The 18,751-nt window shown below is 34.3% G+C and overlaps 2 protein-coding genes across 14 annotated transcripts in view; one reads left to right on the top strand and one right to left on the bottom strand.

Annotated features, from left to right (window-relative positions):
- LOC145280197 (putative exonuclease GOR) overlaps nt 1-18,751 on the bottom strand; it is a 210,008-nt gene that overhangs the window by 30,349 nt on the left and 160,908 nt on the right. The gene's annotated exons all lie outside the window — the stretch shown is intronic.
- Nucleotides 1-18,751, top strand: part of LOC145280198 (uncharacterized) — a 178,901-nt gene that overhangs the window by 120,617 nt on the left and 39,533 nt on the right. For 2 of the 11 annotated variants that reach the window (XR_013868571.1, XM_080131970.1), the window contains 2 exons: nt 13,072-13,217; nt 18,162-18,304. The exons of 6 other annotated variants lie outside the window; for them this stretch is intronic. Coding sequence is in view for 3 of the 5 variants with exons in the window: in XM_080131970.1 (XP_079988096.1) it covers nt 18,289-18,304 (16 nt within the window). In the remaining 2 variants the exon portion in view is untranslated. Of the gene's footprint in view, nt 1-1,189; nt 1,327-13,071; nt 13,218-18,161; nt 18,305-18,751 lie in introns of all 11 variants that reach the window. 3 more of the 11 variants (XM_080131971.1, XR_013868572.1, XM_080131972.1) reach the window with 3 other exon arrangements.

Raw genomic sequence — 18,751 nt, 5'->3', positions numbered from 1 at the left:
GTTTTGTTAAAATATGTCAGCACTTATACTCTAATAGTAAGAATTTTTGTTTGTGACATCATTTCAAGAATAAAACGAAGTCACATAAGCATTAAACATGTAAAAGTATAAAATAAACTTTTAACATTTAACAAATGATATCAACCGAAGAGTTAGATTCTTTTTTTTCTTTTTTTCTGAGGATTTCATTTAAAACTAACTTGACAAACACTTGTAATATATATCATCGTATAATAATTAGCTCACTGTAATTGACATTAAAAATATTTAAAATGTTTAAATTCAGTGTTATTTCTCGCGGTTGATTTAATTATTATAGTAAAAAAAAAAAATATATATATAATTATATGTAAGCCCCTTCAAGAATACTTAAGGATGGCTACTGTCTGTGGAATAACTAACTTTGTGGCGAGGTTCGTATCTCATGACCGGCAGGAATTGTCACAACCTACGCTGATGATTGCATAAGCATTAAACAATAGTGTCTGTAGGTATAAAAAATAATTATTGTTAAATTATATACAAAAAAAATTTAAGTTGATAAAAATTGTAACATTTTATAAAGTTGAAGAGTTTAAAGACTTAAAAAATATTTCACATTAATCGTTATAAAATATTTTTCTTTATCAAAATGAAACTACTTGATCAATTTACATGAATTTGGGAATATGACGTTTTCCAGTCCATGACGAATACATCAAAGATTTTTCAGTATTTTTTTTAATTATTAGGTTGAATTCTAAATACGAACTAAATATCCATTTCTAAAAACATTAAAAATAAAAGCATTATTTAACAAACATTTCAACGTAAATATTTTTTTGTTATAAAATATTTTGGCACTTGATGACGAGTGTGGACCCTGCGTAAGCATTGGTCTATTTCACCACAAAAAACTTTTTTAGGCCCCCTCCCCCAATCCAAAGAAAATGCCAAATTAATTTTAAACTCCAAATTGTTACGTGTACTAAATGACATGGGTTCGACACCATATGATGGCTCGTGACGTCTCTGAGGTATTGATACCATTGATAAATGGTAGTCACATTTAATTCTCATAGACAGCAGCAACAACACCAGTGATCTGTCTAGACCAGACATACACAATTTTTTATAAATTCTTGTAAAGTTAAAAAAAAAAAAAGATCCTTTTTTAATGGATGTCTTCTGACTCTTATGAATTTTGCAGCGAAAAATTTTTGTGTCACGAGATTTTGAGTCATCTCCTGATAACAACCCCTACATTGCATCGTAAAGGCAAGTATTTTTCGTTCTTTGAGGAAATTATGAGAAGAATCAAAGTCCTTTGTCCACTCAAATAGTTGCGTAAGTATTTTTATTATAAATGTACAAAAAAAATATTTAATATAAAAAATAAAGTAATGAATTTAAAATGAAATAAAATAAATTTGGAATAAAATAAAAATAAATTTAAAATGAAATGAAAACAAGCACAAAATAAAAGTATGAATGAAATTCACTCAAAGAAAAAAGTCAAAACAAAACATGCTCGATTATTGGAGTTTAAAATCAATTTGGCTTTTTTAAAAATATTTTTTTCGCCTGAAAAAGCAACTTTTCATGGCTAAATAGACCAATGTTTGTGCAAGGTCCACACTCGTCATCAAGTGCCAATATTTTATTAAAAATAAATATCTATTTATAAAAAGATTAAAAATAAATGAGCAATTTTGCCTCTTTTTTTCTTAGTACTTATACAGTTTAATTAAGACATTAAAAAATGAAAATATCGAAAACAGGTTATATTGTACGTTTCTGTTATGGAAGGAAGTCCTCCGAAAAAAAAATTCCACTTAATATCATCAAGTAATTTCTTATTTACAGCGAAAAAACTATTGATACAGAGCAAAAGGTTCGATTTTTAGGAAAAAAGCTAATATTAAAGATGGGATGTAGTGTGGTGCGCTTTAACTGGAGTTATCTCCCCGTAGTGATTTCCAGATGTCTATTTCGAATTGTTAGTTTTAAAATAAAACAATGTAATTAATATAAAATATATTTTAATATTGAAAGTAAGCACTTGATTAAATAAAATAAACGAACAAAATATACATTTTTTTTTTATGTATATTTATAACTATTTAACAGAAAAATGAAACAAATTTTAGAAAGTATATTATTTAGTTACGGGCAAAAATGGATGAGCTAGTTTTGAAAGCCGATTTTTTTTTGGAGGTTGTCGACTACTTTTTGATTGTATTTGAAAGATTAAGGACTAAACTTAATTTCCAAAAGGAAAAAATATTTGTACACATGGGGAAAAAAAAAAAAAAAAGTTATGAAAATGTTTTCACGGCGAGCTACCCAATTCAGCTAAATTTTGAAGTTAAATAAATTCATTGTAAAAAATCCTTTAAAAGATAAATATTAGTTTTCTGGGTCTATTTCAAAGATAATTAGTAAAGTTCTAAGATATTGAATTAAATCTAAAAGAAACCACCTTGTTTATACAAAACATAAATTAATTAGTCCAAAACCGAGTGATTCTGGCGTTCGCAGAATGCAATAAACTACATTTTGTAAACACAAAAATTACGAAGGCCCAAAATATGTCATGTAATTAAAAGTTCTTTTATTTTTTGATTCGTTTTAAAATGTAAAAAGAAATCAGAACGTCCTTTTCAAGGTATTCACCCTAAAACAAAATGATCGGACGAACGAATAAAAAAAAAAAAAAAAAAAAAAAAAATGACCAAAACCAACAAACGAAACCTGCGTATGTTAAAATAAATTTTTAAAAAAACACATGCGTGTAAATGCGTGTTTTAAATAACTAATTGTTAATTTAGATATTCATATTAAAACATAGTAAAAATGAAATAACCAAAATACTTACAATCTTGTGGGTGTTGTCTGTAAACATTTTAAAGTAAGTTTAAAATGCAATGAAACATTTAAACATCAGATCTTTACTCTCGTGGTCAGAAAGTTTTTTTCCCCGCGTAAAAGGATAAATGATTAAACCCGTATCCTCGAGTGACCTCTTAGCCTTGATGCCTATGTAAAAAAAAAAAAAAAAAAAAAAATCCATAATGGCTGATTTCAACGTGCTCTCATAAAAGCATGTTTTTCCGCTGTAAAAAAAAAGAAAAAAGAAAAGAAAAACTACTCCAGTTTGTGAAAAAGGAGTCAGATGCAATTCAATCTGTTGTGATACTTTTATGCATTGGGCAGACAAGTGTAGCAGAATTACTAGTAATTCAAAGGAATAACCAGCTTTCGTGCGCAAGAAGTGTAAGCAAATGAAGATGGATGAGAACTCAAAAGCCAATAAGTGTGTGTGGTGAAGTTAAGTTTGTTGAAACGTTTTATTACTTTTGTGATATCATTAGAACACAGAGCAGGTGTTAGTGTGATTGCAAGAATTAGGAGTGGATAGAGTAAGAAAACTTCTGTCATTACTAACTAGCAAAGCATTACCACGGTCAATCAAGTGAAGAGTTTATCATGCATGTGCACATAGTCATGATATATGAAAGTGAAATCTGGTTAATGGCGTCCGAGGAAGTGTGTTGCATAAATAGAAATAAGTGAATATGATGGATGTATAATGTAAAACTTGGGTTTACTTCTGATAACCTCAGAGGAAGATTATATGTGCTGATTATAAGGTTTGGTTTGCGGCATATCAACCAGCTAGGATAATTATTTTATATTCTTTGAATACATTGCTATGAAAAGACAATTTCAGGAAAAAATAATGAATTTTTAACTGAAAAAGATAATGAATTCATGCACAGTTAAATAAAAAAGAAATTATAACTTGAAATTTTGAATGTTTAATCATAGTAATCCAAAATATATGAAATAAACCAAAGGAATTTTAGAAGAAGAATGTATAAAAATAACATTTTTTGCTAAAAGGAAGATATATTCATGCGCAATTGAATAAAAAAATACTAAAAAAAAAGGACAAAGTATTTTTATCATCCAAAACGTTTATTTTTACAAAAAAAAACAAACTATACAGATTATGGAAAAGTTTCTGTGTTGCCTCTTAGTGACTTTTTAAAAAAAATGCATTGAATTTTATCCCTTTTCTCAAGCTATTCATCAGATGCAGACAATTTTATTGTGATAAGTTTTATTTTCAACAATTTTAGGGCAGTCAAAAATATTTTCAAATGAAAGGAAAATGGTTTCATATTCTTTGAAAATTCAAGATGCTGCCATAATTTCAATATTGCCAAAATCGGAAATGTGATTCTGCAGTCGAGTGAAACTGACAAATTTATTGGTGTAGAAAAAAAAAAAAAAAACTGATAAAACGTGAGAAAGTGTTCTTTCTCTATATCATGTTGATAAACTGGAGACTGAATATAAAATTCTAATCCATATTTTTGATTTGTCTCTTGAAAAAATGATATATCCATAACAGATGTAATTTATAAGCATTATGATAAATTCTAAATTTCAAATGAAAGATAAGATTATTTATAGACATTCTTGTATTAATACTTTAGTTATTCGATTCTGTCTATTTGTTGATCATTGTAAAAGAGCCAAACATTTGTTATTTTGTGTGGAATCAACACACAAGCATACTTGTCAGGTGTATAGTGAAAGAAATCAATACTAAAGAGTCACACCGAGCAGAATATTTTTTCGTGGTGTCTTACTGCAGTTGATAATGGACTAATTTCATTGCTGCAATGCCATCTTCTTTACTGTCATGACAATTGGCTGAAAGAAAAACAAGGATAATTTCTGGCTTTGTAATTGTTAGCAAGTCCTCATGTGTTTTGCAGTCCTAAATTTGCTGCCTTAGAACGAACATGTATCATTGTCACATTTTTTCAAAATGCATGCAAATGTGATATATTGATTGCATAGAAATGTGATGCGATAGAACAAATCTGAGATCAGATTTGGATTTGCCACAGCCAAATCAGTCTAAATCAACTTTAAATGCCAGAAAAAAATGCTATAAAAGAAATATTATAATCATTAACGATGATAATCACGTTGACACCCCAGTTCCCGTTAGTTCACCAAAGTTAAGCAACATGGAGCGTGGTCAGTACTAAAATGGGTGACCATTTGGTGCTGTATGTGCTCTCTTTGTGTTGTCCTCGACTTCTCGTTGACACTCGACCCAAGCAGTGTCGATTCAGAAGAGGTGAGGTTAGATTTTGCAACTATTGCCTCACAATTTCATGTGCAGTTACCTTTACAGAGAGTATCTATTATCTTTTGAGACAGCTTCCATGCCATTTTCTTATAGATTCTATCTTATACAGCGTTTCTTTTGTTAAAAAATAGATGCTATGTTGCATTTAAAAAAAATTTGCATTTTTATGAAATGAGCTATAAATGATATTAGTTTCAACATGTATGCTATTGTTGCTTGTCCTAAAAACTGTGCATTAACTGTGTACTATTAGTTTGCTGTATCTTTATTATAACAAAAGTCCATACAGAATTTAAGTCAGATTGGCACAGTAGTTTCCAAGAAAAAGTGGAACAGACAGTGACTAAAATAAATATAATATAGATGTAATTGCACAAAATTTGACATAAACTTTAAAATACTGAATACAATTAAAGAATATCTATTATTTTGATTACTATTCTCATCTCCACAATATTTCGGTTGATGTAAGCAAGGTTAAGTCTAATTAGTACCAGATGGGTGATCATTTGAGAATACCAGGCGCTGTATGTAGGACATTGACACTTTCTGCAGCTCCTCCATCCCACTTGGCCTCCAGCTATCTCAACTCTGTCCTGCCGCTGGATCGGGCTGGTTGAAACGAGAGTAAGGCTGGCTCTACATAAACCATTTTCACTTTAAACTCCCAGTGCGAGACCTGCATCATCCATAGGATGATCAGATAGTCTTTGTCGTTGGGTGATCATTTGGGAATACCAGGCGCTATATGTAGGAGGACTTTGATACCTCCCTACAAGAGCTACAAAAACTTAACATCGTCTCCCCTGATGAGGATATACATGCGACTGGGAACCGCTTTTGAATTTAATATTCCCATGAAACTTCCTCCTTTTCTCAATTCGTCATTCATGAGGGAGTAGAAGTGTTAATCTTTGGTATTTTTACTTATTATTGCCTGTAGTGAAGATTGAATTCTCAACTGTCGCTTAGAATTAACAAATGCCTCATCTGTTACTACCTGGTCATGTCTGATGGAATGTGAACAATCTACCCTAGTTTATAAATAACGGGCTCAGTTTGAAATTCTGTATAGATTCTTGGGTTCAAAATAAGAATTCCCAAGTTCCTAATAAAAACTTCTAACAAGCCTTTAATCTAAATTATTCCCCTCACTTATTCACACAAACCTTTCGGTGGCAACTACTCTAAAAACAAATATTGTTAAATAAATGAGTTGGGATTTTTTTTTTTTTTCTATAGTTCAACTTTATAGATTATTTTGCGAGAAAGAGTTATCCATTGCATCTTTTCTCTTCCGACATTGGTAGCAACTTCGATTGACATAGTTACAACTAATGCATTTATAATCCTCTCGAGTTATTTCCCTTGCCTTAGGAGTTGAATTTTTAAAAAAAATCGAAAACACTGAGAATTAGATTATTTGAAATAATATGGAAATAAGTTATTTCCATATCTGCTACAATAATGAATTTAGTTTGTTTATTTTTCAATAAAATATATAGTTAGCATTTAGTAGACTATTTTTTTTTGGTTCAGTATTTGTTTTTAAAATATATTTGAAAATTCAAGTTAGCTATAAAAACGGTACATTTCAACAAAAAAGAAAAAAAAACTGATACTTATGGCGAATGCGGTCTGCTAAAATAACGTTATTGTTTAGAAACACATTCTTATTATGGAGAGGAGACAAAAAAAAAACAAAAAAAACTATTGTAATTTCATCTCATGGACAAGATATGGCAATCGTGAAGAAAGAGAGAGCCTGTTTCCTCGGTTTGACTATAGGTGGCGTTACTGTCTGTCCACCCCGTTACGGAAGCATAAAATGTATATAATGCTACCCTTGAAATAAAAATAAATGTTTTTGTTATATTTTAATTTTAAACATGTTTTTTTTTTTTTTTGCAAACAGTTTTAAGTTTTATTTTTTTTCAAACATTTACGTTTTTTTTTGTTTTTGCAAACATATAAGTTTTATTTTTCCAAACATTTACGTTTGTTTTTGCTATATTTTTCTTTTAAACATACAACCGTTTTTCGGCGAGTATTTTTTACGCTCTTATGATTAAAAAAAAATCAACGTTTTTTTTTTTTTTAAATCTTTTTTATGAGCCCCTCCCTTTTTTTTTTTTTTTTTTTTTTTTAATTTTCTGCACTTATTTTACCTTTTCCGCGAGTATTTATATATATATTTGAAAAAGGATATTGTAAAACCTGAATCTTACTTGAAACTACTATTAAGAAATAGCGCGGTACCGGTCGGTACAATAAGTGCATAAGCAAACTTTTCAAAAAGAAAAATATTTAAAAATATTTAGTTTATGCTTGCAAAAAAACAAACAAAAAAAAAACGTAAATGTTTGAAAATAAACAAGCAACAAAACGTAAATGTTTGGAAAAATAAAACTTAAATGTTTGCAAAAACAACAACAAAAAAAACGTAAATATGTTTGAAAAAATAAAACTTAAATATGTTTGCAAAAAAAAAAAAAAAAAAAAAAAACAAACACGTTTAAAATTAAAATATAACAAAAACATTTATTTTTATTTCAAGAGTGGCATTGAAAACATTTTGTGCTTCCGTAACTCGGTGGACAGACAGTAACGCCACCTATAGTCAAACGGAGGAAACAGGCTCTCTCTTTCTCCACGATTACCCAAGATATCGTAAAAATTGAATTTAACTTGAAAATCCTAATCGACCGTCAACTCAAGACGAAAATTATTAAAAATGTAAAAGAGGTGGGGATTACTTTGTTGATATAATAAAGAGACATTGGAAAATTTGAATTTTGCGTACAAAAAACAAACAACAGCTATTGTAGTATGTATTAAAAAAAATCAAGATGGCGGCTCCCGGTGAAAACAAAATATCTAAAAGAAGCCAAACTATATTCTATTACATATTGGCAAAATAAAATCTCGCATTTTCTTGTTCATTTTATTTTTTTTTAACTGTTTTAGTTCAAGACTTAATCTATTATGAATAAATATGAAATTACTAAGTGTTCAGAGGGTGAAATATGCTAGGATAATATTTTTTTATTTTAAATCGCAATATCGAAAACATGAAAATACGTCGTTTGCTTTGAGGAATCGCAATTGTACCTATTTACTATGCCTCCCCACGGGACAGAGTTAGACACCAGGGTCGTTTTTTAACGTGGAGAAAAGGTACAAAAATAAAAATTGTCTCAGTCGTGAAGGATTTCTCCTCCACCGAAAGAGAACAAGAAAATGAAGTGCAGCATCTGAAGAACAGATACTACACTTTGATCTGGACCAAAAGGCCAAGAATCGCAATTGTAATAGCACAAAATAAATCTAAATTATAAATCAGTAATTTTCGTAATTTCAACGCTTTTAAGTAATCTAATCTGGGTAAATTTATTGTTACTTCTCCCAACCTCTATGATTTTCTAAGTAATTATTTTAGATGAGTATTCATGAATACATTGAGAAATTTAGCTGAAAGAGAAAAAAAAAATATATATTAGAATTTTAGTATGGGGATATATTTTCCGGACCATTCTAACTTTTACGGGAAACTAACTAATCTTTTTACTACTAACTCCTATGAGGGAGAACTTGTCGGTTCAATGCGGGGGGGAAAACCACTTTCCCAATGAGGGCACTCGACCTAGCCAACAAATATAGAGAACCGAAATGCTAAAGGAATTTAGCATACTTCAAATATTGCCCCAATAAGAATAACGTCAGTCTAAATAAATTGCTTATTACATGAAAGCACATTATTCTATGAGTAGTAGAAGAAGAGTAAATTCAGTTTAAACAATACAAAGAAAAACTTAAATCCTACCCAGTTATGTTAGCGGCATGAGGAGCGAGAAATCAACACGTGCTTTCGTGCTAGAAGCCGAACTGAAAGATCGCGGATTCGAAAGGCCCGCCAACAAGTGGCTGAAGTCTCGTTGACGAGAATCGATAAACAGTTATTTTTCTATAAAATTAACCAAAACAATACCTAAAGTTCCTTAAATAGAGATGTAGCGTGAAAGAAAGGAGAAAAAAAAAAAAAAAAAAAAAAAAAAAGGGAAAGTTTAAGATAACGTCACAGCAAACGAGAAGTCAAAAGTACGGTGACAAGTAAAATATGTCCCCAATAAAAAAGGTCCTTTTGCAAAATATGACACTCCCCATCAGAGATTGTAATCTCAAATGTTCATCTTGGAGGTTTAGCTCTAATATAACCTGCATTTGGATTTTAAGTCTCTTGTAAAGAAATACAGCGTTGCAAGGAGATAAATGTCAGTGGTAATAAGTAATAGTGAAAATGATAAAGGGAACATGCATGTTGAAAGTCTTAGTGGGTAGATGTTTTCTGAGCAGGAGCAGGGGGGGAGAGAAGAAGCACAGTCTCTGTCACAGGCCTAAGAAACAGTTTATTAGAGTCTTTCTTGTGAACTTTTACTTCAACTTGTCTCATCCTGCCATCCTCACTAGGAATGACGCGGGTGATCAGTCCCAAAGGCCACTCGTCTTTTAGAATCCTGGTCTTTTAAGAGCACTACGCTACCAGGCTACAAGTTCGGGATATTGATAGTCCATTTATTTCGGGTTTGCAAAAGGGGTAAGTATTGGCCCTTCCACCTGTGCCAGAATGTCTGCGCCAAGTGTTGAACATACCTCCATTGTCGCCGAGAAGCGTCCTTTATGTCAAATGTGCCTGGAGGTGTGAGAACGGGTCCAGTCTTTTGGGTTAGGAGTATCGAAGGAGTCAAGGGGCTGGATCCTCTGGGTCTGAGGAAACTTGAATGAGAGGCCTGTTGTTGATAATTGCGGCCACTTCAGCTAAGAAGGTGGTGAGCACTTCATGTGTCAAACTGGTGCTTCCATGCTGGAGTAGCGTGGAATCGAGGATTCTCTTGGCAATCCCTATCATTCTCTCCCACACTCCACCCATGTGAGGTGCATGTGGAGGGTTGAAGAGCCAGGAACAACCATGATCGGCGAGGTGTCTATTTACCGTGCTGGTATTCAGGTTGGACTCGATATTCAACTCTTTCCTAGCTCCGATGAAATTGGAACCTTGATCTGAACGGATGATTTTCACGGGACCCCGAATGGAAAAAAAACGTCTGAGGGCATTTATCAAGCAAGAGGTATCCAGTGACTCCAAGACTTCAATGTGAACTGCTCTTGTTGACATGCACATGAAGATCGCAACCCACCTTTTGCTGTTGGCTAAGCCTCCCCTCGTTCGTCGAGACGTGATGGGCGAAGGCCCAAACACATCAAGTCCCACATTGGTAAAGGGGGGTTCAAAGGACAGGCGGTCCTCCGGTAGATTGGCCATCTTTTGAATTTGAGTAGGTCCGCGAAGCTTTCTACAAACTACACAGCAGTGTATAATCCTGCTTATGGGCTTCTTTCCGCCGACAATCCAGAAGCCGGCGGAACGGACTGCACCTTCTGTGAAGTGACGGCCTTGGTGGTGTATAAGCTGATGGTGGTGCTTAATAAGCAAGACTGCTACATGGTGCTTTCCTGGCAAGATGAGGGGATGTATGTCGCTGTGATCCAGTGTGGCTTTATGGCTGCGGCCACCAACCCTGAGGAGACCTTCATTATCGATGAAGGGATCTAATTTGCGGAGTTGGCTGTTCTTGGGGAGCTCCTTGTTTTCAGACAGGCAGGAGAATTCCAAGGCATAGATGTCTCTTTGGGCCGACTGGATGATTATATTTACCGATTGCGCCAGTGCTTCTACTGGAAGTGGTCTTTTGCAGTAGTGCCAACCGTTACAGTCATCTGTGGTGCCGCTTCTGTGGAACGACTGGGATATGTGGATCAGACGAGCAACTGCTCTTCTTGCTGTTTTCCAAGTGGAGAATCTTGTGAAGCGGTGGCCCTCTAGCCACACTGGAGAACAATGGGAGGCAAAAGCCGCTACCTTCGGACGGATTTCAGAGTCACTTTCCGGATTCACTAAGCAATGGGTTTTTGGTTCAGAAAAGTTGAAGGTGGGCTTGGAAATGAATAGTGGTCCTTTAAGCCAAGCTGTGGTTGAAAGTTTGGTTGCAGGAATTGATCTGGTCCCGCTGTCGGCTGGGTTTCTATCTGTGGGCACATAGTGCCATTGTTCAGGCCGCGATGACTGACGGATGCACCACACTCGATTGCCGACATACACATAAAACCAACGTTGCTCGTTGCTGATATAGCCAAGGACCACTTTGCTGTCGGTGAAAAAGAAGGTGGAATTGATTTCCATGTCCAACTCTGAAAGGATTAGGTCGGCCAATTCCACTGCTAGGACGGCTGCACACAGTTCCAGTCTGGGTACTGATGTCTCTGATTGTGGTGCCAACTTGGTTTTACCCATAACAAAACCTACCTCACAGGAATCGTCGGAGTAGGTGACTCGCAGGTAGGCTACAGCCGCTATAGCCTTAGTTGACGCATCTGAGAAGACACACAACTGTCTGCATAGTGCTGTGGTCAGGGGTTTTGTGGTGTAAGTCCTTGGTATCTTAAGGTTGTGTAATTCTTGCAGGGAATCGCGCCAGACAGTCCAAAGTTGTTCCTTCTGGGGGGGGGGGGGGCAAGGGAGTATCCCAATCAAAATCACCAGATGTTAACTCCCGCAAAATGAATTTGCCCTGGATAATGACCGGCGCCACAAGCCCAAGGGGGTCATAGAGGCTGTTAATGGTGGATAAAACACCTCTGCGTGTGTAGGGTTTCCTTTCTGAGGAAACATTGAAGGTGAAGCAGTCACTTATAGGGTCCCAATCGAGCCCTAGACTGCGTTGGACAGGCAACACATCCACATCAAGGTTCAAATACCTGATGTCACTGGCGAGGTCCTCAGTGGGGAAGGCATCCAGAACCTCCTTGTGGTTGGAGGCTATTTTGTGCAATTTCAACTGACATCTTCAGGACTGTGCAGGTTTCCCTCAGCAAGGAAATGGCATCCGCTGCAGTAGGGACTGATTTTAGTCCATCATCCACGTAAAAGTCTCTGCGCACAAATTGGTTAACTGCAGGGCTGCAATCGAGGTGTTCTCCAACCGACTTCCTGAGGCAGTATGTTGCCACTGCGGGTGAAGGACTGTTGCCAAATACATGGACTTTCATCCTATATTCAATAACTTCCTTGTTGGGGTCATTGTCCTTATGCCATAAGAACCGCAGAAAATTCCTGTGCTCCACTGCCACAAGGAAACAGAAAAACATTTGCTCAATATCAGCCATAAATGCCACCGCCTCCCTGCAAAAACGAACCAGTACTCCTATGAGGCTGTTGTTGAGATCCGGTCCAGTTAGAAGAACATTGTTTAATGATACTCCGTGGTGTTGTGCACTGGAGTCGAAGACAACCCTTATTTTGTTTGGCTTTTTGGGATGGTAAACACCAAACATTGGCAAATACCATCTCTCCCTCCTCGTCCTTGAGTGGTGGAGCAATCTCTGCTTATTGTTATCAAACATTCTCTGCATGAAAGAGTTGAAATCTTTCTGGAGCTGCGGTCTTTTCTTGAACTGCCGGGTCAAAGAGTTGAGATGACTCACTGCTTGCTGTCGGTTGTTAGGGAGTCGTAGCCGGGATGGTTTGAGTGGGAAAGGCGCCACCTTTCGTCAGTACCCAGTTTTTGGAGCAACAGCGTGACTTTTTCTTCGTCGGTCCAATCCGAACACCTCTTTGTAAAAACTGTTTCATACCTTCTATAGTATGCTGGAAATGTAACGCCAGTATCGGGAGAGTAGTGAAATTCCGACAAAGAATTTGAAATACCTTCTGCAGAAAAATTCGTTTTTTTCTCAGTTGTCGAGGTTTGAATTAATTTTTCCAAATTCTTTTGTTGAGTCGACATTTGGCGTTGAAGTATTTTTGTTTGTTCTTGTTGTGCCTCTAAAGTTTTTTGTGTCATTTTTTGCTGTTGTTGTTGCAGGTGTTGTTGTTGCACTAAGAATTGTTGTGTCATTTTTGACTGTTCCTGAACGCTAAGAGTTAGCACTTTCGTCAACTCAGCCAATTGTTCCATATTTAAAAAAAAATGTCTTTCTAAAATTTACAACAATGATTCCACAAAATTTCGTAAGTATACGTTTTTCGCCAATTAGCAACAAGTCTTGCAAGAATAAATGTTTCCACACAGTTCATACAATTTAGCAATAGTAATTCTGCCTCAACGTAATTTTACACAATAATACTTTTCAAATTTACACAACGAATAATGCCCGAAAATGAGCAAACAGTTTTTCAACAAAAATACGGTTGCACGAAAGAAAAAAAAAAAAATTAAATTATAACAATAGTCTGTTTAATTTAGAGAAACAAAAAATCGTAAAAGTTCTTTTTTTTTCTTCCAAAAACGTAATCCAAAGGTGCCGGGTTTGAATTCCGCCTGCGTTTCTCACATATTTTTTTCTTCAAAAAATATAAATAAAGTTCACTTTACCTTGTCAATCCAAGAGTTCATATCGGAGAAATCCGTACTTTATGTAAGACAATTTCGAATAGTTCTTTGCCGTACGTGTTCAGTAACGAAATCCTTGTAAATTTGAATAGTACACAGTCCTATTAGTACGGTAATTTATCTCTGTTAAGAGATAAGAATCATCCTTGTCGCCAACTGTTATATCCCGCTTTGACGGTATATAATAACATGACAAAATACGCCGAGTAGAATGCGTAACAAAAAGGTTTATTCATACTTCGAAAATAATACACAATACAAAATGGCTGCTCGCCTTGAAGTTGATATACGCGAAAATAAAGGTAAAGGAAAAAGGTAACTTAACGTGTGTGAGCGGAACGCTCGTCCTGGGAGCTTGGTTAATCCTGACTACACTTGGAGAGTGTAAGACGCGAGACGGTCGGGCTAGTGCGTACCACTGAACTGACTCCAAGACAATACCAGACGCTCTTTTATACACCGTTTCGTATCTGGTGCTATCCGTAATTATGTCCCTTATAACAATATGTCCCCAATAAAAAAGGTCCTTTTGCAAAACATGACACAAGTGGCAAAGACATAAAATGATATGTAATAGTCTAAAAACGTAAAACCTCCCCAAAAAGAATATACTGTAAGAAATTTCTTCCCTACACACCCTATGTCCTCCTCCCTGCAGATAGCAAATGAAATTCCACAAACAAAAGCCATACCTTTTAAAACTCAAATTTTATTCAAGATGTATCAGTAAATGAAAGTTCTTTGGTTCACAGTAAGTCCCTTGCAAAAACAGTAGCTGAATTTGCTATCCATACGTAGTGGAGCCTTTAGTCGTGATTCTTCTGTGGGAATGTTAGTTTGGGGTTTCCTTAAACGGATGTCCATGGTGAACACGGCGTGAATGTTTGTCACCCAATATGGCATATTTTAGGACCTCGTGGTCTCTGGAAGAAATAGGAATAATTTCCTATAATCAAATATATCAAGCCGAACACTGTAGAATATCCACATTGGGTAACATAAGTTCAGCAATTATGTTGTCTCTGTATTTAGAGAAATGTCCTTCGTCCACCCACTGCATGGTGTCCAATGAAGGTAAAATCCTGGCACTCTATAACAGAGCACCGCTGTGAGTCTTTACAGTTCTGTGTTCATTGTTTGAGTTGAAAAATAAAAGCACGTGTAACAAAATTAGCGCCAAACTGGCGCATTCAAATTGAACCAATCAAAGACCGTCTAGCAAATCATGTTAGGCGGGCAAACAAAATGGCGTTGATTATGGAATTTCTCACAATACATAATTTATCTGACATAGTAAATAGGAAAAAAATGGTTATCCGCTTTAAGAGGCAAGAATGGTCCGAAAATGAGGGATCATTGTATGTTAAATTTATGTGAAACTGATCTTTCATTCCAAATTTTTTTTTTCTTTCTGTCAAATTTTTCAATATATTCATATATAGTTGCATAAAAATAGGATTTCAAACCTTTTGGAGAGTGGCGAGGCAAATTGTTAATCTATAATAATGTCCTGCAATAATTTTATCTATTACGTCTTAATATGCAAATTTGTTTTTTTAATATACGGCAACAGTTTGAAGAGCATTTGTGATCAAAATTGTTGATTGTTTTTTACTTCTGATCTGTGGTGCAATGGGGAAAATAGCTTTTAATTTTATGAATTCTAAAACCCAAAACCTGCTTTCACTACCAATGTTGAAACCGTTTTCATCATAATCTAGTAGGGAGGGTAATGTCAGACGTTCATAAGAACAACATATTTATTAACTGCAAAGAATTTTCCTTACATCGGAGTTTTCATAAGCAGAATTTCTTTCCAAGAATTTTCCATCTGTGAAATGTTACCACAGAAATGTTTCCGTATGGGTTACAACTTAGTCGTCTTCACGTTCAATGTCAACAGACATATTGTCATAAATAACTACTTTTATTAATTTTATTTATCATTTTCAATTCGTGCACAGTGCCTTACAACTTACAATCTATTCATTAACCCTTATCTTGAGCTTTGATAAGTACTGACTCTTCAGTAACAAATAAACGCATTACACATTAAAGTTTTCTATTAATTTCAGACATGATTATATAAACATTTATTGATTTCATTAATAATGATTCACTGGAGGAGATAATTGTAGAATTTAAACTAAGAAATACTTCCCCCCCCCCACAGCAATTTACTTTTAAAGCATGCGAAAATAAAAATTTTCATGAAATGTTTTAGATTTATCAAATAAGTAATAAATATTGTTTTAAATCTAATATTTTTGGTGTGTGTGTGTAAGTTATTGATTTCAAATGCTCATGAAATGCTCTAGATATCAACAGTACTTAGCTACTAAAAAGAATGAGCCACCAACGAAAAAAAAGGTGGGCTCTGCATTCTAATTTCATTGACTATATATGCCAGCTAGACCAAAATATGAAAAAAAGCTAGAACTGGCAAAAAGTAAAACTATAATGTGCAGAATATCTGGAAAAGAAACAGAAAAGCTTGGAAAATGTTCAATAAATTCTAAAATGACAATAAGAAAACGGACACATCGCATGGAAATGAAAAAAACCCAAAAAACAAGATTGTGTAGCAGTTAATGAGTAGTACAATAATTCCTGGTACTTGAGGAAACCAAGCTAACTTGAAAAGACTGGTAAAGCATTTAAGGTTTTTGTCAAATTTGTTCACAACCAAATAATTGAAACCAAGAAATAATGAGACTGAAAAGTTTAAAAGACTGTCAAGCAGATACAAGAAATGAATGGTGTTGATACTTACTCATATAAAACGATATTTAAGACAAAAGTTGATTAAAAACTTCCCAATTTTGTTAAGTAGTCCTAAAATGTGGTCACAGGATGACCTTGACTATGTGAATGACATTTCAAGGTTTTCTCCTGTAGAGTTAAAAAGTACTCCATGAGGAAACCAGACCATAACATCAAGTGAAACACACTAATCACAAAATGACACCGACTTACAATCACTATTAAAAAAGTCATGCACTCTCAAATTAAAATTCTCTGTTTATGAATCAGATATATACTATTAGAAAAGTTAAACCTGTGTTATGACCACCAGACACAATAAATTTGCAAGAGGCTGAAAAGACAGTATGCCACATTTGATATAATTTTCTTGCATGGATAGATAGTGCATATAAAGCGTTAGTACAGAAAAAAAAAATAGTGGTATATTTGCCTCTGTCCATAGCAAACTTTTGTCTATTTCCCAAGACATATTTTTAGCTTCTAATGGATGGACATTGATGGCAAAATATTTTTATGGTTGTACACCATCTTTCTAGGTCTGCACAATTGGTTTATAAAATGCTTGGAACATTGTGCTTCTAACTCAATTTTAAATCAGGACACTGCCACCCACCCCCCACTTTTTTTTGTTTAGTCTTTGCAGGTGGGTATGCTGACATGTATCAAGGTCAAACAGATTCGCAGAAGTATTTACCACTGCTTCTATTCTGTGTTGTTGCTTTTGGTATATACTACGAGACCTGTTTTTCCTTCTTTTCACAAGGATAGTTTGCCTTACATCCAAAATAGCAATATTGTGTATCAATTTAAATGCCAGGGCGATGCTGGTTATGTTGGGCGAACATCCTTGCATCTTTTGACTCGTATAAACCAGCACGTTCCATCTTAGATCAGACATGGGAGGATGGGATCTGGTAGTCTCCCTCCTTCTGCAGCCTTGGACTCTGCTATTGGCCAGCATTTGGTTGACAATCCGTGCTGTGCTGATAGATATAAAATCGAATGGTTCAAGGTGCTACATACAGCGGACTCCAGAAACCATTTAAACATTTTGGAGTCTGTCTCTATCGCGGTGCGTAAACCTTCTTTATGCCTGCAAAAAGAAACGGCGAACACATTGTTTCTCTTTGGGGAACTTTGAATCTTTTCTCCCGCCTTTTTTTTTTTTTTTTTCTCTCCCCTCGTTGTGCCTATAAAGTTTAATTTTACTTTGTCCCCGTACTTTTGACACATTCAATAGTTGCCCATTAGAACTCTTTCAACTTTCGAGATAATCTTATTTTGTTACACTATCGATTTCCTCCTAATGAGATGATAGCCGAAAGAGCTCTAGAGAATCTTCCACATATTTTATTTAAAGCTTTATACAAATTTTGTACCTCCAAACATTTAAATATATAAATTTTATTTAGAAAAAAAATAATTTTCATCACGGTGAATAAGTCAAGACTCAGTGATTGTCTCCTGTCTGTGTCAAAAGCACTAAATTATTTTTATTTTTTATGAAAATTCTATTTGATTATTTTTCATAATTTTCGGTGTACAGCATTACTTTTCTATACCAAGTAAGTACCTCATACATTTTTGATGCTATGTTTAGACTGAGACGATCTGAATTTTGATTCTTATCCAGAATGCCCTTTTTGGAGAGCTAGACTTTCCCCACATTGCCTAACTGTTTCCTTATGAGGAGACGAGTTCATTTATTATTTTAAAACCAATATCAACAGTACAGATAGATGAAATTTTAATAGTTTTGTAATTTTAAATACATACCTATTTTATTTTTAACTCAGGAGTCATCACTTATGAAGGCCAAAAAGACACTCAAGGATGGTTGATAAAATTCGTGGATTGTCAGTTGTAAGATGAAGAATATTATGAAAGGATTGAAAATCATAAATGGACACTGTTTGAATTCTTATGAGAACAGTTCATGGCAAGTATAAAGTATTTGAACGTATAAAAAGTACATAAAACTACAATGTAAAAAGATTAGCTAATTATGCAAAGCACAATTCAAATAATAGTTTATCACCAGAAAACAAAAATAAAGAAATTATTCTGGAAACATTCCATGTTTCATGAGTGAATTTAGTGAAAAAGTTAAAATTTAGATTGAAAAAAAAATCATTAAAAAAAAAAAAGGTTTTCGGCTAAATGTTAATTTTTGATTTTTGTCTAAGATTCAGAACATTAACTTTTAATTTTCTATTTTTATTGAATTCCAAATTTATTTTAATAATTCATAAGCACCAACTTTTCAGATTATAAATTATTTTAAACAAAGGTATTAATGGTTCCTCTACTTGATTTTATAAACTAGTGTTTAGTTCCTGTAAATCATATTTACAAAACACGTTTATGTTTAACTTGTTTAGAAAAC

This window comes from Euprymna scolopes, chromosome 7 (assembly GCF_053919585.1).
Source record: "Euprymna scolopes isolate OS-2025 chromosome 7, ASM5391958v1, whole genome shotgun sequence".
Classification (NCBI taxonomy): domain Eukaryota; kingdom Metazoa; phylum Mollusca; class Cephalopoda; order Sepiida; family Sepiolidae; genus Euprymna; species Euprymna scolopes.
This window is presented reverse-complemented; position numbering and strand designations above follow the sequence as displayed.